The sequence below is a fragment of the Carcharhinus amblyrhynchos genome, chromosome 3 (genome assembly GCF_965287045.1).
Source record: "Carcharhinus amblyrhynchos chromosome 3, sCarAmb.v2.hapA, whole genome shotgun sequence".
Taxonomy (NCBI): domain Eukaryota; kingdom Metazoa; phylum Chordata; class Chondrichthyes; order Carcharhiniformes; family Carcharhinidae; genus Carcharhinus; species Carcharhinus amblyrhynchos.
In genome coordinates this window covers 40620635-40644565 of record NC_137326.1, presented here as the reverse complement: position 1 = coordinate 40644565, position 23931 = coordinate 40620635, and the positions used below count along the sequence as shown (strand labels likewise).

General features: G+C 42.3%; 1 protein-coding gene across 2 annotated transcripts in view; it reads left to right on the top strand.

Moving 5' to 3' along the window:
- The window catches only part of LOC145339010 (FERM domain-containing protein 4B-like), a 317833-nt gene that overhangs the window by 198576 nt on the left and 95326 nt on the right, over positions 1 to 23931 (top strand). For both annotated transcript variants that reach the window (XM_080183444.1, XM_080183436.1), the window contains exon 6: positions 23010 to 23066. In XM_080183444.1, the coding sequence (XP_080039570.1) occupies positions 23010 to 23066 (57 nt within the window). The remainder of the gene's footprint in view (positions 1 to 23009; positions 23067 to 23931) is intronic.

Below are 23931 nucleotides of genomic sequence, written 5' to 3'. Positions count from 1 at the left end.
CTATCCAATGCCTCCTCCTTATCAATTCTACACCTTTCTAGCCTTTGAATTACCACATATTTTACCATGGCCTCAGTAGTATGTTTTTCCTTGGTGAGACAGAGGATTCATTTAATACCTCAACTGTGCCCTCTGTCCCCACATGTAAATCCCCTTTTGGGTCACTAATCAGTCTTACTCCTTTTACCAGCTTTTTTCATGTGCCTGTAGAAGACATTGGATTCCATTTTATATTAGCTGCCAGTTTTGTGTTATGCTTCCTATTTGCTTTGCTTCTTCACCTCTCCTCTGAACCCTTATCAGCTTGGTTTCAATTGTATTTTTTACTTGACACCTGTCGTAACTACATTTTTCTTCTTTATTGTAGTTTCTATCTCATTTGTCATCCAGCGAGCTCTGGATTTCATTGCCCTATCTTTCCCTTTCAAAGAAATATACCTTGACTGTCCCACATCACCTCTTCTTTGAAGGGAGTCCATTGATCAGCTGCCGACCTTTGACTTCCTTATTCTTACCCCATTGAAGATGTCTTTTCCCCAATTAATTCTTCGTATTCTGACCTGTTCTTTGTCCTTTTCCAAAGTAACCCACAATGTAAGAGACAATGACCATTGTCCCCTACATGTTTGCCAACTGACACTTGATCTGCTTGGCCTGTCTAATTTTCAGGAACCAGGTCTAGCACTGCTGCCTTTTTCATTGGTTAAGAAACATCTTGCTGAAGAAAATTTCCTGGAATTTGTGCAGGCAACTCTTGCCCCTTTCTGTCCTTCACGCTATTAGTATCCCAGTCTATATTTGGATAAATTTGGATATATTTCTCGGACGAGAGATCATAGTCTTAGTATACGGGGTAGCCAATTTAAAACAGAGTTCAGGAGAAACTACTTCTCCCAAAGGGTTGTGAATCTGTGAAATTTGTTACGCCAGAGTGAGGCACATGGTGGGACATTGAGTAAGTTTAAGGAAGAGTGAGAAGAATTTTTAATTGGTAATGCGTTGAAGGGTTTGGGAAGAAGGCAGGAAAACGAGGAGCACATCAGCCATGATCGAATGGCGGAGCGAACTTGTTGGGTTGAATGGTCTGGTCTGATTCTGCTCCTATATTTTATGAACTTACAAAGTCCCCAGTGGGTCGCATGGTGGCACAGTGGTTTGCGCTGCTGCCTCACATTCTTCCCACGTCTGTATGGGTTTCCTCCAGCTGCTCCAGTTTCCTCCCTCAGTCTGAAAGATGTACTGGTTAGGTGTTTTGGCAATGCTAAATTCTCCCTCAGTATACCCGAATAGGCGCCGGAGTGTGACGACTAGGGGATTTTCACAGTAACTTTATTGTGATGTTAATGTAAGTCTACTTGTGACGCTAATAAATACATAAACCATTATAATTACGCTATAATTTTTGCACCTCTCTGCAATTTCTTTGCACATTGGTTCCTTTATATCCTTCCCACTAATTGGTAGCCAATGGACTACAAAGATACAAAGTAATTGCATCTTTTTTGTCCCTGAGCTCTAGTCAAATAAATTCCGTCTTCAACCCTCTATCAATACCACCATCCCTCCACCTTTTCTTCCTTTCCTATCTTCTGTGAACATCTTGTATCCGGAGATATTTAACACCTTTCTTTGTGCCAGGTCTCTGTTATAGTCACAACACTACATTTCCACAGGGCAATGTGCTCCTGTACTTCCCCAATCTTATTTACCAAACTCTCGGCCTCCCTCCAAGAATAAAGATCCAGTCATTTGAAGTATCTGTGGCAAACCAGAAAATTTCCTGACTCCCGCTATCCAATTTGGGAGCCAAAAGGCTTTAGGCCTGCAACAGTAACCATTGTATTTATATAGTTGGTCCAGTTGAATTTGTGTTTCAAGGTAACCTCAGTATGTGAACCGTGGGGTATTGGACGATGGTAGTACCACTAAATGTCAAGAGTGGTTAGCGTTCTGTTGTTTGAAATGGTTATTGCTTGCCACTTGTGTGATGCAAATATTACCTTCTAAGTACTAACCCCCGCCTGAATGTTATTGGGTCTTGCAGGAATGGAGTGCTTTGTAATTTGAGTGATTGGGAATGGAGGGAGTTAATGGCCTAGTGGTATTATCACTAGACTGTTGATCCAGAAACTCAGCTAATGTTCTGGGAACCCTGGTTCGAATCCCGCCATGGCAGATGGTGGAACTTGAATTCAATTAAAAGAAATCTGGAACTAAGAATCAACTGATGACCATGAAACCATTGCCGATTGTCAGGAAAAACCCATGTGGTTCACTCATGTCCTTTAGGGAAGGAAATCTGCTGTCCTTACCTGGTCTGGCCTACATGTGACTCCAGAGCCACAGCAATGTGGTTGACTCTCAACTGTCCTCGGGCAACTCAGGATGGGCAATAAATGCTGATCCAGAAAGCAATGCCCATGTTCCATGAATGAATTTTTAAAAAATCTGAACACAGCAAAATCTTCAAGAAACAGCTCCAATTTCTGACCTATGATGGAGGGAAGATTATTGATGAAACAGCTGAAGTTAACTGAAGCCAGGATACTCCCCTGAGGAACTCCTACAGACATGTTCTGAAGCTAAAATGATTGACTTCCAAAGACATAAAGCATTTGCTTTATTTAATTCACTCCTACTCATTCTATATAAGGTAAACTCAATGTCCTACATTTTCCATCATATCCACACAATTACCACCCAAAATCAATGAAACCATAGCAAAGAAATGTAATTTACTTGCATAAAATGAGTGGGAGTGAACAAAAGGCAGTAATTTCATCTTGGACTTTGAATGATGTTCTCAGTCATCTGACCTCCCCCTGTGGAATTGCTGCCTTGTAGATTAGTCCCATGTTCCTCTTGTTTGGCACATTATCTTACAGTGTGTGGTACCAGATGTTTCATGAAGAAATGAAGATTATAGCTGATTGTTACTCTCTGGCTGTTAATATTTTTGGTCAGTGCTATTTTTCGGCACTGGTCAGGGCCATTAAAAGAATTAAAATTAAATCTTGCTATTATGCTTAAAGCCTTTCTAAAAAATGACTTGAAAAGGATTTTTTCTGCCCATGTTCTCTGATTTTCCATGCATCTTGGAAATCCTTTAGCATAATCTAACAATGCCTAGCTCTTTTACAAAGAAAAATCTTCCTCCCATTTGAAAGTAATTTCTCAGTATTTTTTTTCACTCGGCACCATGTCAGAGCGGCAAGGAAAAAAGATAGGGCCATGTCTAACCAAAAAATGGCAGGAGTGTTGTTTTTGGTGAGAAAACTGGCATGTTTGTCTCCAGAACTTATGATGCTCTACGAAAAAAAAATCCAATCCATTCATCAGCCCCTCCTCCCAGATAATCAGCACCCTCCCCCCCCACCCCCGATTATCATTATGCCCCCTCCCACAGTCAGAGCGGGCACCCATTTCCATCTCACCACCCTCAAACTCCCCCTCCTCCCCTCCCTGGCCTAAAGGTCTCTGTCTGCTTACAGCCATCACCATATCTAAACAGGGGGCACGGTGACACAGTGGTTAGCACTGCTGCCTCACTGCGCCAGTGATCCGGGTTCAAATCCTGGCTTGGGTCACTGTCTGTTTGGAGTTTGCACATTCTCTCCATGTCTGTGTGAATTTTCCCCAGCTGCTCCAGTTTCCTCCCACAGTCCAAAGATGCATGGACTAGGTGGATTGGCCATGCTAAATTGACCTTTGTTTCAGGGGGATTAGTAGGATAAATATGTGAGGTTACAGGAATAGGGTGGATTATTGTCAAACGGGCTCGATGGGCTGAATGGCCTTCTGTACTGTTGGGATTCTATGATAAATGAACACCCTGCCTCCCGTGAGGCTCCCACTGATGCCAATCTGGCAGTGCCAACCTGTGCTAGACCACTATCTGACCATATGCCTCTCCCTCGGGAGACTGTTCTTACCTCTGTGTCCCTGAGGGGATCCCCACCACAGCTTTAGGTCGGTGTGAACCTGTTGCAAACCGTACTGATGTGACATCACGATGGCATGGTGTCACTATCTGGCAAGGAGGTGGGTTAATAACATTTAAATACAGTCAAATTCATGTTAAACAGGTTCATGCCTATTATGGCATCTATCTGATGACATCGCTGGCGAGAAAGATCCGAAATCTCAAATTCACGGTGAGAGCTGTGATTTTGGAATCTTGAGTCCCTGTCACACGGTGAACATGGGCTCAAGATCATCCCCCATAGAATTAGTGACCTATGTGGTTGGAGGAAAGATTTTCCAGATTTCCCACATCTTTGTATGGAGAAATCATTCCTGAATGACCTAGCTCTCACTTCAAGGTTATGCTGCCGTGTTCTGACTCCCTCACCAGGGGCAATGCTTTCTCTCCATCTAAACAATAAAACCCTTTAATCATTTTAAACACCTCAATTAGAGCATCCCTTAATCACCTCTACTCAGGAAACTAGAAACCTTGCCTAGCAAAACTCTGGCCCCGGTATTATTCTGGTGAAACATGGAAAATAGGAGCAGGAATAGGCTATTCAGCCATTTGAGCCTGCTCCACTGTCCAGCTCTATAGTCTGATCCCACCTTCCGCCTTCAACCCAATAATTATATATAACTCCTTTCTGAAAACTTAGAATGTTTTGGCCTCAGCTGCTTTCTGTGGTAGTGAATTCCCACAGGCTTACCACTCTCTGGGTGAAGAAATTTTTCCTCATCTCATTTTTAAATGGCCTATCTTTAACTTTAAACTTTGATCCCTGGTTCAGGACACTCCCACCATCATGAATATCCTTTTAGCATCCACTCTGTCTCGTCATATTAGAATTAAGTAGGTTTTTATGAGATTCCTCCTTCGTTCCTCTGAACTCCTGTGAATATACTCGTAACCGACTCTATCTCTTGTCAAAAGTCAGTCTCACCATCCCAGGAATCAGTCTGGCAAATCTTTGCTGCACACTGTCCTCGGATAAGGAGACCAAAACTGCACACAATATTCCAGGTGTGGCCTCACCAAGAATGTGTATAATTGCAGCAAGACATCCCTGGTCCTGTACTTGAATCATCTCACTATGAAGGTCAACATACCATTTGCTGCCTGCTGCACCTGACCCAAGGTCAATATATCTTTCCAAGGGTGCAGTGTCCAGAACGGAATTCAGTGCGACAGGTGTGGGAGGTGTTCTTGAGTCTGTGCTCGCCATCCGCGGTGGGGGCTCAAGGTAATAGTCATATAGTAGTTGTAAATTTACAGTGAACATCTTTATACTCCAACTGCTCCAATAGAAACTTAATGTAAAGATCACAGCTCTAAGAAATAAACTCCTCTTTTTCAAATACTTTAAGATACATGCATCAAGTTGAACTAATCAAAAGCACTCTTTTAATTTTAGTTAGTTTTCTCTTAAACTAGTGACCAACAAAACTTAAAGTGTAAGCCCGTTACAGAAATCTGAACTGCAGTATTTTTTAAAAACTGCTTGTATTCAGGCTTGAATTTTAAGAGAACGGCAAATAACCATAAAATATTTATTAGTGCACATAGTCTGAGTATAATACAAGCACTTCAAAATTTAACAAATCATAGAAATGCACACTGTTTCAGGACAAAAGCAAAAATGAGTTTGGTTGTGAGGATAAAATAGTTTTCTACACTTAACAGTTAGTGCTTAAAATCTACACTAAAGAAAACCTTCAAGGAACAAAAGTACAAATTCAAATTGCAGACAGGCTCTGCACGTCATCAAGCTTTCTCCAGCAGTATTGTATTTTTATATGATGACTCACTTCAGACTTTGACTTGTGTATTTACTCAACTCCACCCCTTGTGACAAATCATTAGCAAAATGCGGCACTGATTGACTAGTATGCCAACTGTACTGATTTCAAAGAGCACAGCTCTCGCCAAAAGAAAATCAAAATGTTGGAAATCTGAAGTAAAAACAGAAAAATGCTGTAAATGCCAAAGTTAGGCAGCACTTGTGGAGAGAGAAACAGAGTTAACATTTGAGTTTGATTAACATTCGTCATAACTGGAAAAAAGTTCAGAGATGCACCAGGTTTAAAGCAAGTCTAGAGGCAGGGAAAGGGAGGTGGTGGGGGGGATCAAGAGGAAAGGTCTGTGATCTTATCGAAAGCAGCAGAGATTAAGTGACAAAGGGATAGCTCTTCCCATGTGTGTTTTAGTTTGCAAAAGCTGCTTGTTTCACAATGTTACAATAGTAGCTTTGAGTAGCTTCCCCTCATCCAAGTGTATTTCAACCCATTCAGAGTTTTGATTTGCTAGCATGAAATTTCATGTCGTGTAATAGTTACAACCCCACACCTGCATTTAAAAAAATGTCAGGTGATATAGCCTCTGCTCAGATTTACACATGAAAAGGGCTTTATTCTGAGATTCCCTGTGACCATTTCAGTGAAATAAGCATGTGAGCCATTAGACAGTTGGTGTTCTGAGGCTGCTTTGTTCATATGGCAGTTATTCAAGTAATCGTTAAGATGTGAACAGCCATAAGAGCTAAAGATTTGGCCGCATTCCAGCTCTAAAAATACTCTGAAACACAGGCTTCTGTCAGAACTTACACATTTCAAACGAATCTGTAACTTACGGGGACTTCTTCAAGAATAATGCAGTCACGATAATAACACCAGGAGAAAGAAGCTATCAAGGAGCAAAAGTTAAGAACATTGTTCTGTGTTTAAAATAAAACAGTTGGAATTACTATGATGGAAAAGTGAGTCAGCATCTGAAGTGGGTTTTGCAGTAGAGATAACAAAACCACGACAGTGCCCAGCAATGGGAAGCTGCTGTGTATTTACCCAGCAACTTAATGAGTGTGACAATGTGAATGATTCACTTTTACGCCTTTGCAAATTTTAGTTTTCAGTTTCCTGGATTTGTCCTCCTTTAATGGGAGTCAGAAAGCTTCATTAAACAGTTCTATTTTTTGTTCCCCTTCATGCTCCCAACTTAGCCCCATAATCTGTGCTGTCACCTTCAGAGGATTTGACTAGGCCGAGACATCTCCAAAAATACCATTAATGATACCGGGTTGACCTTTTGGGAAGTAATCAAGATATGTGGGTACAGATCCTTCCCAGTTTTTCTGTCTCTCCCACACAGAACCCACGGCAGACTGATAAAGTTAACTGCTAGCAAGCAAGTGCTGTAGTGTGGTGCACTTGAGACTGGAAATTGAACTCAGGTGCCTAAGAAACATCCTTACATTCTTTAATTTCATCTGCAAGATGCCTTGTACGTGATATTTTCATGGCAACAATAATGTGAAATAAATTGCCTTTAGCGAATCAAATCGCTGGCTTTGGGAAAAATAAGTTCAACAATGATTATTACTTACATATACTAGGTAAACTCTTGTCAAAGTTGTCCCCGGTCCCACCAGCAATGAGCGTCGCCACAGGCAAGACAGGAAAATTTTGAAGAGTAGCCAAAAGTCAATGCTCTCCAATTTTTCCTGTCCCACCTGCAATGGTGCCCATTGCTGGCGAGACAGGAAAGTCTCAGCCAACTAGAAATGGAGAGGTCAGGAGAAAGTGATCCATAGCATGTATTCAGTCCCAATTTAAAGTCACCTATTTTGTCCTATATTTCATTTTTATATTTATAATTACATAGCAAAATTTATTGCAGTTTGGGAGGCAAAAATGTATTGCTGCTTGGAGCAAGAATGTTTTTCTAACAGTCCATGCTTAGGAATTGAGACATGTTTCTCAAATGTTACAGCATCACCACTGGTGGGGAGTGTAATTACAGTGAATATCTACAGAATAAAATGTGGCAATGAGTTTACAATGGAAGAGTTGACACAAACATGTGACAATAGGAGGTAAAGCTTTGTGGATACGAAGTGTGCGCAGACTTGATTTTTAACTTACTACCATTTGAATTCCTGTGATATCACTTGCAGGCACTTAGAATTTTCTTAGAGATTCTCCTCCTCTCTACCAGACGTTGAGTAGAAAATCTAAATGCTGAATCACACAACAAATTTTCCAATGAGATTTTCCAGTTTAAAAAAAAGCAAGAGCAATTGTAAGCCTTGCCCCTTCCCATCATTGTAACCTCCTACAGCCCTAGAATCCTTTCAGAATTCTGCATTCCGAGGACTCTGACCTCTTGCATATCCCCACTGTCCTCATCCCACCATCGGTGACCTGAAGTCTAAAGCTTGCCAAATCTGCTGCATCACTCTCTCTCTCTCTCTCTCTCTCTCACTCATTCTTTTAGGTCCGCCATGAAATTCTCTTCTTCTTTGATCAAACTTTTAGTCACCCCCTCCTTCCTTAAGCTCAGTATAAATTTGTGTCGGATTATACTTCTGTGAACTGCCTTCTGAATTTTTCCAAGGTGGCGCAGTGGTTAGGGTGGCACAATACACAGAGGTTAGCACTGCTGCCTCAGTGCCAGGATTCCAGATTCAATACGGGCCTCAGGTGACTGTGAGTGTTTACTTCAGGACTCGGATTTCCTCCCATACTCCAAAAGTGTGCACATTAGGTTGATTGGCCATGCTAAATTGACCCTTAGTGTTGGGGGATTAAGCAGCGTAAATATGTGAGGTTATGGGATGGATCTGGGTGGGATTGTTGTTGGTGCAGGTTTGATGGGCTGAAAGGCCTCCTTCCACACTGTAGGGATTCCGGATTCTATAATTAAAGGGACGAAGGCACGAAATGAATGTAAAATATTGTCATTATACATACAAGAGATAACTAGCATGACTGGTAAAAGTCAACCGTATATGGTTCAGAATGTGTTGACATAAATTTATAACAAAAGTTAGCAATTTTATGTCATGATGACTATTGGCAACCAATTTTGAAATGGGTGGAGATAAACATCCAATCTTGACTCTGTAGCTAGCACTCTGGAAATTATTGAAACCACTCCAACCTAACAACACAATAATATATAGTGGTGGGGGTAAAAAGATGGTGATAGAAAAATATTTGGCTCTATCAGAGTGTTATAAGAAATTTGCAGACCTAAATAAGGCTGAAGTGTGACCAAAGAGATTGAGGAGATTTGTGCAGTTTTGCACTGCATTGGGTCACACTGTGCAGATTACATTTTAGTTACCTTGGGGATGGATGAGGGTAGCGTCACATATCATAGAGTCCTTACAGTGCAGAAGGAGGCCAGTTGGCCCATCGAGCCTGTACCGACCACAATCCCACTTAAACCCAATTCTCGTAACCCTATATAGTTCTCCTGACACTAAGGGGCAATTTTCCATGGCCAATCAACCTAACTCGGACATCTTTGGAATTGGGAAGGAAAACCAGAGCACCCAGGGGAAACCCATGGAGATGCAGGGAAATCTCCAAAAAGTCACCTGAGGCCGGAATTGAACGCGGGCACTGTGAGGCAACAGTGCTAACCTCCGTGCTGCCCACAATGTATTGGAGACATATTTCACTTTCAGCAATAACACTATTGTGCAATGTTCAAAGTTCAGTAAACATACCGAGAGGCAGGGGGAAAGCATCAGCACTTATATTCATGAGTTGAACTGATTAACAGAAAACTGAGTATGGTAATGTGAAAGAGGAGCTCATTTGCAGCAGAATGGTTGTTGGATGAATCGTTATCAGATAATTTGCAGTCCTGAGAAAACTTATTGCTGGTGAAGGCCAGTTCAATTATGTAGGCAAGCTGAGATCAAGAGGCAGAACTACTCAGTAACCAGAAGAAAGAAAGAGAGAGAGAGAGAGACAGCCCAATCCAGACATGGTTGAATTTGACCGACATAAAAAAAGGAAAACAGGGAAAAGCAGTTACATGCAACACGAAGAACAATTAATGGCAGCAACTTAGATCAGCAGTAGCTGGTGTGGAAGGGAAAGACATGTCAAAGAACTGCAATGTTATTTGTTCAAAGAGATGGGACATTTTCAGGTAGTGGAGAAAAAAGCAGAACATTTAAAACGAGAAAGGTTTTAAAAGGAAATCGAGTCCATGAAGCTCAAGATTATGAGACATTGAGGTACCCTGCTTAGGAGAGATCAGAGCAGAACGTGGAAACTATTGGAGTGTAGAAATCCTGGTAGAAAGTCACAGGACGCTTTAAATTAGATACTGCAGCAGCAAATTCAGCTCTTTCAGACACAGTACTAGAAATGAATTCTTCAACTATCCTACAAGAACCTACAGGGATGAAGAGGAATAGAGCTGAAAGTTCTGGGAGTTAAAGGCTATTTTACTGTACAAAAAGAAAAGAATTACTGAAGTTCTGATTGTAATTCAAAATCAGAGTTGCTCACTGAAACAGCAAGGCATGCCTATATCTGCTTTTCTCTGTTTTCTCTTTTTTATGTTGGTCAAATTCAACTGTATCTGTTACTTTAGGATTGGGCTGTCTCTCTCTCTCTCTACCCGTGTGAAAAACAACTCTATGTGAGTGGAATGTGTTGATAGATGGGTCCACTCGAGCTGAGCATGTCATGCAAGTGAGAGCAGTATTGAGAAACTACAAAAGACAGGGTTGACAGTGAACGATAAGTGTGAGCTGTCACAACCAACAATCAAGTTCCTTGGTCATGTGGTGAATACATCAGGATTAAATCCACTGAAGACCAGAGTCATCAATGAATTTCCAGCTCCAAGGAACATCATAGAGTGACCAAAATTCATGTGAATCTTGAATCAAGTGGCAAAATTTCTGAAAAACCTGACAGTGCACAACAAGCCACTGTGACAGTTGCCACACCGTGACAATCAATGTTGTCGGGAAGAAGTACATCAAAAATCATTCAAAAAATTCAAGGCAAGGTTGATGTCATCAGAGATGTTAGCACATTATGACCCAAAGTAAAGCAGTGTAGTATCCTCGATAGTATTGGGGAAAGTACTTTTTCAGGTACAAAAAGAAGGAAAATGCAGGCCAGTCTGTTACGCATCACATTCATTAACAGATTCAGAGAAAAGATATATAGTAATCGAAAAGGAAGTATTAGCAGACGTGTGGGCATATAATAAATTTGCTGACTACATCTTAGGCCTACACATTAAATGTTTGTTGAATTCAAATGATGCCATCAAGAATTCAAATATTTAAATGAAGATTGATGAGATTATTCTCATGGTATATGTCCGAGGGGAAACAACAGCACATGCACTACTACACGTTGAAACAGAATCTAGAAAAATGCGATATTGAGTTTGTGGGAGAAGTTGAAGAGTTTGCTATAATGACAGTACATATGTTATCAGCAAATGCGCAAAGATTGAGTGAAATCAAACAGGCTCAAAAGTTAGACAAGGAATGGAAGCAGATCAGAGAATTTTGCATTAGGGGATGGCCAACATACAGGATCGTAGAATCCCAACAGTTCAGAAGGAGGCTGTTTGCCCATCGAGTCTCCACTGAACACAATCCCATCCAGATCCTATTCCTATAATCCCACGTATTTTCCCTGCTAATCCCTCTTAAACTAGAATCAATTTAGCATGGCTAATCAACTAACCTGCACATCTTTGGACTGTGGGAGGAAACCAGAGCACCCAGAGGAAATCCACACAGACACAGGGAGAACATGCAAACTCCACACAGACACTCACCCGAGGCTGGAATTGAACCTGGGTCCCTGGTGCTGTGAGGCAGCAGTGCTAACCACTGTGCCATCATTCTGCCCATAGCACACCGCCCTACCCTGAGTAAGCTCAAGCACAGCTGACTGACAGTGATCACTAATTTACTGGGATACAGTGATAGAACCGTAATCCCAAGAGTTTTAAGACTTGAAATCTTACAATGTCTACATTAAAGTAATTTAGGTATTACCAAGTGCAAAAACAGAGCACAGTATTCAGTTTGGTAATCGTGTCTTTCAATGTAATTGGAAATAATACTATCGAGAGGTGTTACTTGTTCAATTCACAGCATCACGTGTAATTGAAATCCATGTCTGTTGCCTGTTTTTCCTGGAACTCTACATTTTAATCTCTCCAATCAGATATTCACAACTGCCACAGTATCAAAGTGATTCACATCAAAATCACAATTGACACTCTTTGTGACTGTGACAAAGGTAAATTATTCCTCCTCATTCTTCTTCTATATAAATGGTAAATTTGCGCCGCACCTGCGCAAGGATATTTTGGCCCTGGAGGGAGTGCAGAGGAGGTTTACTAGGCTGATACTGGAGTTGAGGGGATTGAGCTATGAGGAGAGGCTGAATAAACTAGGCTTGTACTCGTTAGAGTTTAGAAGAATGAGGGGAGATCTCATTGAGACGTATAAGATGATGAATGGGATGGATAGGATAGAGGTGGAGAGACTCTTCCTGCTCAAAAAAGACAGTAGGACTAGGGGGCACAGCCTCAAGATAAAGGGGAGGCGGTTTAGAACGGAGTTGAGGAGGAACTTCTTCACTCAAAGGGTGGTGAATCTCTGGAATTCTCTGCCTGTTGAAGTGGTGGAGGCTGCCTCGCTAAATATTTTTAAGAAGCGGGTTGATGGGTTCTTGATAAGAGAGGGGATTAAGGGTTATGGGGAGAGGGCGGGAAAGTGGAACTGAGCCACGACAGATCAGCCATGATCTTATTGAATGGCGGGGCAGGCTCGAAGGGCTAGATGGCCTACTCCTGCTCCTATTTCTTATGTTCTTGACTTCTCCATAGTCTCTGACATGATTGACCACATCATCATCCTCCTAAAACACCTCTCCACCATTGTCCAACTAGGCAGGACATCATGCATTCGATTCCACTCTTATCTAGTTGTAGCCAGAGAATCACCTGCACGCCTTCTCTTCCTGCTCCACAGTATTACATATGTTATCCCCTAAGAATCTGGCTTTGACCCCTTATTTCTTCTGTACTTACTGCCCTTCAGTGACATCATCAATAAAGACATTGTCAGTTTCCAAATGTACACTGATGTCACCCAACCCTTGTCACAACCTCGCCCAATCCCTCCAATGTCTCTAAATTATTTGACTGCTCATCTGACATCCTGCAATGAATCAGCAGAATTGTTGTCCAGATCAATAGTGGGAAGACCAAAGCCATTGTCTCCAGTCCCACCACAAACTCCATTCTCTAGCCACCAATTCCATCTCTCTTCTTGGCAACTGTTTGAGATGAATCATTAGGTTTGTGTTGTATTTGAACCCAAAATGAGCTACTAATCACATGTCTGTTGCAACATTACTTTCTATTTGTACCTCCAGAACAGTGCTTAGCTTCACCCTGTCTCAACTCATCTGCTGTTGAAATTCTGATTCATGATTTTGTTACATCAAACTAGATAGATTTAACTATTTCAATCCAATCCTAGCCTCCCAACTTCCAGCTTCCACAAATTTAAGCTTATTCAAAACTCTGCCTGTAAACAAGTGCACACTAGGCTCCGTTCATCCATCATTACTGTACTTACTGACCAATGTTGTCTCCAGTTTTAACACTGATTTTAATGTTGTACTGCTTGTTTTCAATTCTTTACAAGACCTTGCTCAGCCCCATCTGTGTAAAGTCTTCCAGCCCTACACCGTCTGAGACATCTGTGCTCCTTCAATTCTGATCTCTTGAGCATTTCCAATTTAGTTGCTTCATCATTGTCACTGTGCTTTCAGTTGTCCTTGCTCTAAGCTCTGGAATTCCCTTCGTAATCATTGTGCATCTCTACTGCCTTTTCTTCCTTCAAGACATTCCTAAAAACCTACTTTTCTGACCAAGCTTTTGACCATTGCCCTAACATCTCCATGTGGCTCAATGTCATATTTTTGCAAAACACATTGGGATGTTTTATTACATTGAAGGTGTAAGATAAATAAAAGTTGTTGTCATCTTGTCACTTCAGTTGGATTCAAACCTATTGGTTCAACTTGAGAGATGAATGGAAAGTGTCAAATTAGCAATTGCTGCCCAAATCTAAAACCTTTCCAAATTTTTCTTCCTATCAAAGAAACTGATAACTTAAAGGGAGATGAGAATGTGATTCTTTTCTCTTTAAAAATGATTCCTTTGCATGCAGGTGTCTATTTGACAATAAAAACCTGACCATGAGAATGTCATAGGTAAATGTTAACGAGTAATATGTCAGTGCACATGACAACGAGAGGTCAAAACACTTTCCACTGCATTCCTAAAGAGACATATATCAGAGCCTTAACACTGTTTAATAATAAATTGATTTTCCATTCCCCTTGTCGAAAGTTAAATACAATAGTTTTAGATCATGTTCACGTCGATTACAAAGTCCAGTGTGTGTTGCGAAATTGAGAATGGCTTATGTCTTTAAAAGACTGCCGAACTTTCCTTTTTTTCACTGGTACAGATACCCAGGCATTTCAAATAAATTACAGTAACATATGAATTATGCATTTATCAAATTTTTTATCTTACAGGCAGAGAGAATAAAAAATGTCATGCAGCAAAAAACATGCTATTTTCTTTGATGTTTATATCAGCTTGTTTTGAATTTACAAGTTTATCACTAGGTGTTACGCTATAATGTTGAAATGTTGAAAATTGTTGTTTAGAATTTTAGTATTTATTCCATATTTAGATACTAAGAGACAGAAAATGCTTGATTCATGTTTAAGATACCTATAATTTAAAAGCTTATCTGAGATGTATTTGGCCTATGACTTCTTGGAATCTTAAAACAAAATAAGTATTTTTGATGTACAATAAATATTTTTTAACAGACATGTATGCTGCATGCGATATTCATGAAACTTTGTGAGCTGCGTGAATCTAGTTATTGCTCAATAATAGGTTGCAAGCTGGGCCTCAAACAAGGAAAACACATGGTAAAATTAAATTTGACATCCATTAGAGAAAAAGGTTTTGCAAGTCTTCACGGTGAACTGAGAGAGAGACAAGTAAAATAAATTGAGTAGATCCTATCCTTTATCTGCTGAAGCTCACCTTATATTGACTTAAGTGCTTAGAGATGCTTATGGTTTAGATCACTGTACACTTCCACCACTGCTCTGTTAATATGGAGCAGATTCCACAATTTAGTGGGAGGAACAGTTGCACACATGCAACTGTTTGAATAGCGAGACTTGTGACCTCATTTTTGACTGCCTGACTTTTTCATTGGCTGGGGAGGGACACATAGGCTAGCTATGAGAAAACTACATTGCTGGCAACTGCAAGCAAGTCGAGCACTGAACAATTGATATCCAGAAAACTGGCATCTTATCACAAAATGGAGCAGACAAGGGAGACTGTTCCAACTGGCAAGACCTGCTGAAGTGCCTGCTGCTGCTTAAATTATTCCAATCATTTCACTCCTGCTATTCTACTTAGAATTCATTCTATTTGTTAACATGAAGTGTAAAGAAAACTTGTGTGATATCAGTCCAAAATTTGCCTTGTACCTGCGTAAACCTCTGATTCCATGCTCTATTCTCAAATTTGTAAGTGATTTACCAGATTAACTTTTTCCATACAATTTATAATTTGGTATTAATACCTCTCAGTCATGAATCGAAGTTTCTCCAAACTTTCCTTATAATTTAGAGCTCTTAGACTACAGATCAACCTTGTAGCACTTCTCTGAACTGTTTCCAGTGCTTGAATGTTTCCCTCGTGACTCCATAACCAGAACTGGACATGGTACTTAGTTGCCCTCTGACCAGAGCATTGTACAATTTGATTATGACTTCCTCTGACTTGTATTTCATTGTTTTAACTGTACAGTTTAATACTCTGCTGGCATTGTTGATTCTTTTGGACTGGCTGGACATCTTCTTTAGCATTGAGTCTATAGATAATCCTGTGTATTTTTCAACTTGGACCTCAGCTATTTCAACAACAGAGCCAAGTGTATTGTTGTACTAATTTGGAAACACCCAAGTAAATTTTCAACATGTTTTTACTTCAGGTTGCATTCTACTAATAGAACCCTACAGTGCAAAAACAGGACCTTTGACCCATCGAGTCTGCACCGACCACAATCCCACCCAGGCCCTATTGCCATATCCCTACACATTTACCCTCTAATCCCTCTAACCTACACATTCCAGGACACTAAGGGGCAATTTTAGCATGGCCAATCAACCTAACCCGCACATCTTTGGACTGTGGGAGGAAACTGGAGTACCTGGAGGAAACCCACTAATGGTTTCTAAATGTGCTATATTCAGTCTGTTTATTACTGACTTATTAATTGCTTGTATTTTATAAGAATACAAGTCATATGTAATCACAAGTAAAACCAGCCTTCTAAATAACCTTGAATGACATCCAGATAACAAAAAATGTTTTCTTTACAAGAGATTTTGCTCCCGAAAGAAATCTCCACTGAAATCGTTTTCGGTATTCAGTTTAAGAAAAGGCAATAAAACATGATATAATTGCATACCCTGTATTTTGAATATTTTGGTTTCAAAAGGGATTGCTGATGACATAATTAGTAACTGGAGTTAAAGGTTTGCACAGTATGAGGGATGGGAGCTAGGGTAAAAAGTTAACTCCCTCACACTGGCTCAAACAAGCCTCAGGCTCCCTTGATTGTGTCCTTAACACACAATATTTCAACAAAAGTCAACTTAGAATACAATCCATGGGTACATGACAAAAGAACTTAATAATCCCTATCAGTAAATGCTGTACTCAGTTATACTGCCAAACTAGTTGAGATCAAATCCTCAGAGATCGTACTGAACTTTTAGTGCACACATTCTTCAAGCTAAGATGCCACGCTTGAGGTTAGTCAGTGATGGGACTCTAATCTGGGGGTCTGGAACATGATCAGATATTTGTATTTTTTTGCATATTTTAATCACTAGCATATTATTTGTGTTGTCGCATGCCAATAAAAATTCTCTGCAAAAACATAATTTCTTCTCAACTGAAAAGAAAGAATATTGTATTACTCATACCCTCAAATTGTCTCGTGGACAAATCATCTCTTAGCTGATGTTAAATATGCAAACATCACAATCCCTTAGCGTGCAGCAGATTTAATATTGCTGTTAGAACGCCCAATGTTCTTTTGTTACAGTGTGAATGCGTAATTTACTTCTAACAATTTTTCCCCTCAGTTGAAATTATTAACTCATTTAAAATGAGGTTGTCATCTGTAATTTTAATCCTTTAATTTTCAAAATGGTCACTGAGGGCAAGTCTCTGGAGCTATGGTTTCCTTAATTGGCATTGCTGCTATTAGAATGATACTGTAATTGTGGCACTAACAATCAGCCAATTAAATAAAAGTGTAAAAAAGAAGCATCCTAACCGCCTGAGGGCCATTTAAAATGTGAGCGGGTTGAGCAGATTGCAGCTGCATGTTCCCACCCTACAGCGCGACCCTATTTTCATGTCACAGCATGATGCAATGGATTCAACATCACATCTGACACTGATATTCCTTAACCTGGAAAGAAAGAACACAGAGCTAAACCAAGTGGGTTAAATATTTTTCCGCGTGTGTGCTCCTTTTGGAATGCTGCTAATATTTCAAACACAAAAAACAAAGTGCTGCAAATACTGGAAATCTGAAATAAAAACAGATAATGCTACAAGTGTGCGGCAGGTCTGGCAACATCTGTGAAGGAAGGAGGTAGAGTTAATGTTTCAGATCTGTGCCCTTTCACCAGAATACTGCTACAATTATTGCCTTTTTCTACTCTGAATGCTTCCAAAATAGTGCCAAAACTATGAATGCCACTACTTAGCAAATGAGCATTACCTTGGTGGCTCATCTTAAGGGTACTGTATCCTCAGTGAGACAGACAAGATCAGAGATTCCTTGGGTAGGAAAAACACGTGCAATCATTACAAACAATCCACTGAGGTATTCCAAAAAGATGCATCACCCTAAGACTATATTTAAACTATGAGGACAATTAAAATATAATAATTTAATGTACACTTCAGATCATTTTCTTACTGGCAATAATAAAAACAGAAAAGTCTGGAAATATTCAGTGGCCATGATGTAGAGATGCCAGGATTGGACTGGGATCAGCACAGTAAGAAGTCTCACAACACCAGGTTAAAGTCCAACAGGTTTATTTGAAAGCAGTAGCTTTCAGAGCACTGCTCCTTCATCAGGTGAGTGAGGACTTGTGTTCACAAACAAGTCATATACAGAGGCAAACTCAATTTACAAGATAATGGTTGGAATGCAAGTCTTTACAGGTAATCAAGTCTTAAAGGTACAGACAAGCTCTCCACTTACATTGTCTGATGTTGTGAGGCTCCTTACAATATTCTGTGGGCCAGTCAGCGTCTGCAGAGAGGGAAACAGAGTTAACATTTCGGGTTGATGACCTTTCATCCGGACTGGGAAAAGTGAGAAACATAATAGGTTTTAAGCAAGTGAAAGTGGGAGGATGTGAAAATAACAGAAGGAAATTCTGTGAATGGAAAGAAGAGAAGAAAGATTAAATAAGAAAGGAGTTGGTGGTGTAGGTCCAAGGGAGTGTTAATGGGGCAAGTGAAGAAACAAAAGTGTCTTGGGGAAATATGAATGGCAGAATCCATGGGTTAGCATGGATTTCCTCCGGGTGCGCTGCTTTCCTCCCATAATCCAAAGATGCACACGTTAGGTGGATTGGCCATGCTAAATGCCCCTTAGTGTCCAAAGATATGAAGGTTAGGGAGTTTTAGCAGGGTAAATATGTGGAGTTATGGGGTCAGGGGCTGGGTGGGATTGTTGCTGGTGCAGGCTCAATGGGCCAAATGGCCTCCTTCTGCACTGTGGGGATTCTTTTAAGCTGCCATCAGTAAGCAGAGATTATGGTCTAAATTGTTGAACTCAGTGTTGAGCTTGGAAGACTGGAAATTCCCTAATCGAAGGATGCATAGCTGTTCTGTGAGCTTCATCGGAACACTGCAAATGATCAAGGATAACAAGGACAGTATTGGAAGCAAGGAGAATTAAAATGACAGGAAACTGGAAGCTTGGGATCATGCTTGTGAACTGACTAGAGCTGTCCACACAGTGTTAACCAATTTACATTTCATCTCCTAAAGTAGAGCAGACTGCATACTAAATTCTAATTCAGGGCTTTGGGTAGTGAGTGGAAAGGAGCTAAAAGGACAGGTGTTACAGTTCTTGTACTTGCATGGAAATGTGCCGTGCGATGAGAGGGGGTTTTGAGTGAGGGACCAGGCTGTTGTGGGGGGAATGGGCCCTTCAGATTGTTGGGAGGGGAAGGTGTGTTTGGAGGTGGCAGAAGTGATTGGGGGAGATTCACTAAACGTGGAGGTTGCTGGGCATGAGGACGAGGAGAAGGTGTAAAAGAAGTACATGAAATTAGACGGACATGGTTGAGTGTCTTGACAACCATCACGACTGTGGGGGATGAGGTTGGAATCCTCAGTTGAGGGAAAAGGAAGACTATCAGAAGAGCTCATATGGAAGGTTCCAAATCAAACACATACAACGGAGAGGGGGAAACTGGCAGAATGGAATTGAATCCCTTTGCAGAGAGCGTGTTGTGAGTAATTGTATTTGAGGTTGCTGAGAGAGTTGGTGGGTTTACCATGAATATTTCCAGATAGAAACCAAGAAAAATCCAGGAACAGAAGGGAAGACTCAGAGATGAACCCATGTGAAAGTGAGAAAAGACATGAAATTGGATGAAAAAAATGATAAAATTTAAGGTGAGAGCAAGAAACAGCACTAATCTGGTTATCGATGCACGGGGAAAAGAGATGTGGCAACCTGAGTAGAACCGGAAGAAGGAACGTTCCACATATTCCACAAAAAAGCAGACATAGTAAGGACCCATGTGAATATCCAAACCAGCACCTTTCATTTGAAGTAAAGTTAAAGGAGAAGTTGTTCAAAGTGAGAACAAGTTCAGCCAAGCAGGGAAGAGTGATAGTGGATGGCAACTGGTTGGTCCTCAATTCAGGTAGCCCTCATAACACTCTGATGGGGAGATGGAGGTGTAGAGGGATTGGATTTCCATGGTGAAGCAATGATTAGAGCTAATAAATTGGAAACTGTTGAAATGATGGAGGCATCGAAGGAGAAATGGGTGTGGATAGAAGAAATCAGTTCAGCGTGGCAGGAACAGGCTAACATGTTAGTTCGACCAGGACAGTCTGGTTTGTGGATCTTGGAAGAGATAAAAGTGGACTGTTCAGAGTTGTGGGGATGTTGATGTTGGATGCCATGGAAGGAAGATCTTCAAAAAGATGAGGTCAATAACAAAGATGAAGACAATAGAAACATAGAAACTAGAAGCAGAAGTAGGCCATTTGGCCCTTCAAGCCTGCTGCGCCATTCATTTTGATCATGGCAGAGCATCGAATTCAATATCCTGATCCCCCTTTCCCCCATATCCGTTGATTCCTTTAGCCTCAAGAACTATATCTAATTTCTTCTTGAAATCAGTCAATGTTTTGGCTTGAACTACATTCTGTGGTAATGAATTCCACACATTCACTACCTTCTGGGTGAAGAAATTTCCCTTCACCTTAGTTCTAAAAGTTTACCCCTTATCCTCAAACTATGACCCTAGATCTGGACTCCCCATTGGGAATGTTCGTTCTGAATCTACCCTGTCTAACCCTGTTAGGATTTTATAAGTTTCTATGAGACCCCCTTTCACTCTTCTAAACTCCAGTGAACATAATCCTAACTGACTTCGTCTGTCCTTATATGACAGACCTGCTATCCCAGGAATCAGCCTGGTAAACCTTCGCTGTACTCCCTCTATAGCAAGGACATCCTTCCTCAGATAGGGACACCAAAACTGCACACGATTCTCCCATTTTGAGACTATGGCAGGTGTGGGAAGGTGGAGTGTTTCATGCTGGCAGAAAAACATCCAAATCTTACGGCCCCAACCTGATTAATTACGTATCTGGATGTTTTACGCTATATTCAGTGACTGGGCAAGTGTGAATGGCATGCAGTCCATCAATGTGTCTGGGTGCCATATTGAAAAAGCACCCAGTATCTCTGATCCACTATTCGAAAAAGAAGGTGGACCACCTGAAAATGAAGATAGAACATTGGCCAACATTCTGAGGTTGACAGATGGACCTCTAGAGATTGAAGATGGATCTCCAGGAACATTCTGCAGCTGGGTGATGGTGCACCCCACTCTCCACAAAATCTGACTTGAAAGTTCACCTCCAGATGCTCCCCCCAATCATTGCTGTGATGTTCCAGGGTTGCTTCCATCCTGAACTTTGGAACCAGCCCAAGACATTGTTCAGACGAGTGCTGATATCTACATTGTTCCAACCGTGTTTCCCACCAGCATGTTCTCCTGCTGGCATCATGGAGAAAATGGCACTGGGGGGTGGTTGGAGCCTAGTCTTCATCTGCATCCCATTAGCAAGACGTACATGAGGTTCATGCCAACCTCTTGTCGGTTTTCTGACCTGCAATGGTGGGCACCTGCAGAAAATCCCACTGTGAATTCACACTGGCGTGAAATTTATTTCTGGGCCTCTCCCCTAATACTTGCCATGAAACATGCCAGCAGGCGCTTGGGAGAATTCCACCTGGTTTAGTATTCAACGATGTGGTCATGGCTATGGCGAAGTTGATGAAAATCACGGGATAATTAAAGTTTGGTCTCTGGTAAGTAGAGGTGGGTTCTCAAGACAATGGCTGAAATTTTCCATACTCTGGAACCTTGCCCGCAGCCGGGGTCCTCCGAACCTCACCCGCGGATGGGATCCTCCGACCCTCGCCCGCGGCCGGGATCCTCCGACCCTCACCTGCGGTTGGGGTCCTCCGAACCTCGCCCACAGCTGGGGTGCTGCAAACCTCGCCCCAGGCTGGGAATCTCCTGAACCTCGCCCATGGCTGGGATTCTTCGAGCCTCGCCCCGGGCTGGGATCCTCCGGTCCCTCAGCAATTAATGGAGTTTTGGCTGATCGCCAAGTTCACCATTGCCAGTGAAAATGGAGGTTGGATGGGGTTGAATGAGACCAGAGGATCTTAGCCAATAACTGCATGCTCATCAGTGAGTTTGGTGACAATATTATGGTTTGGGCTGAGAAGGGAGTGCTGCATGTTCCCAGGAGACAGGTTGGTGAGCAAAGCAATTGAGAGCCAATGTCATGCTGGCCGTTCTTAATGAAATGATGGAGAGAGGGTAAGAGATCAGAGGGGTTCAGGTGGGGGCAGAATACTGGAGGCTGGTTAAAAGGTGGCACAGTGGTTAGCACTGCTGCCTCACAGCACCAGATTCAATTCCGGCCTTGGGTGGACTGCGTGGGGTTTGCGCATTCTCCCCGTGTCTGTGTGGGTTTCCTCCCACACTCCAACGATTTGTGGGTTAGGTTGATTGCCCCTTGGGGGTGTCAGGGAACTGGCAGAGTAAGTGTGGGGAAGCCTTATGGAATTATTGCCCAGTACAGTCTTGATGGGCCGAATGGCGCCTCCCCCCCGCATTATCGGGATTCTCTGAAAAAAGTCTGCCGGTTATTATTGGCACACTTGACTCTGGGGCTGCCAAATCTGAATGTTTATTGAACACCGAGAGCCTGCTTGTGCTGAAATATAACTGTTCCTTCTTTAAATGTCGATACATTTCCGAAGTCGATTTGCTCAGACAAGAAAGTTGCCCTTTCAACCCTAGTTTTTTTATTTACAACCCATTGTTTATGTGGGTGTGAATCAGGCGTGAGCGGAAAAGTCATAAAATCTCCACCCATACACCCAAAGTGTTTTTATTTAAAAGGGAGCCAGTTTGCCCTGCAGCTTGTCTGCGTGTACACTCACTCCAGCTCTCTCCTAATCTCCCAGTGTGTGTGAGAGACTGACCCAACCTGCTCACTCAGCCACAACCACAGCGCTGCAGGAGGGAGAGGCTAGTGGACACAGTCCAGCCAGTGGACACGGCAGAGACTTGTCTCAGTGCTGAGCGAGCCCACAGCCTGTGCTGTGATATCTGTGTGAGCAGTGTGAGTGTGCTGGGCTGGCAGCGGTTGTTTTTTTTTCCCTTTGGTGAGTGTGTGAGTTTGTGAAACCACCCCCTCTCTCACTGTGTGGTTCGGCCTGGAGGGGAGGGTCCGCTCCGGCTGCATTTTGGTGACTGATGTCCTGTCTCCTCTTCTCCCGCAGGGCGACATCGAGGTGGACAGCGAGACGGTGTTCGAGTTAGCGGCGTACGTGCTGCAGGTAAGAGAGGAGTCTCGGCGGGCTCCTTTTCCTGATGTGAGCGCCTCCTCCTGCCGCACAGCTTAGCCGCAGAGTTCCCATTCAGTAAGGAGCTGTTCCCCCGCTCTGCCCTATTCCTCATTCTCTGCCTGCTATCCCTCATTTCCCATGCTCTGCCTGCTGTACCCTGTTCCCCCCACTATATCCTGTTCCCCCTGCTCTGCTTGCTATGTATCACCTGACGAAGGGGCAAACCCCGAAAGCTTGCGAGTTTACTATCAAATAAATCGTTTGGGCTTAAACCTGGTGGTGTCAGACTTCTTACTCTACTTGCTATACCCTGTTCTCCTGCACTGCCTGCTATACCCTGTTTCCCCCACTCTGCCTGCTATGCCCTGTTCCCCCATTCTACCTGCTATACCCTGTTTCCCCCACTCTGCCTGCTATGCCCTGTTCCCCCATTCTACCTGCTATACCCTGTTTCCCCCACTCTGCCTGCTATGCCCTGTTCCCCCATTCTACCTGCTATATCCTGTTCCCCTGCTCTGCTTGCTAAAACCTGTTCCCCTACTTTGCCAGCTATACCTTGTTCCCCCGTTCTGCCCTGTTCCCCATGCTCTGCCCTGTTCCCCACGCTCTGCCCGCTGTGCCCTGTTCCCCACGCTCTGCCCGCTATACTCTACTTCTGCACATTGCACACACTTGTGTTGAGTCGGGATCTGCTCTCTGAGCTGCTGTGCACCACGCCATCTCTTTCTCTCTCTCTCTCTTTCTCTCACCTTGTGTGTTCTTGCTGGGGGAAAGGAGTTGTCAATGACCCACATTGGACTCTAACGTGCAGTCTGTTTGGGCTTACTCATGCTCCTTTTGTCATTTTAGTGGTCAA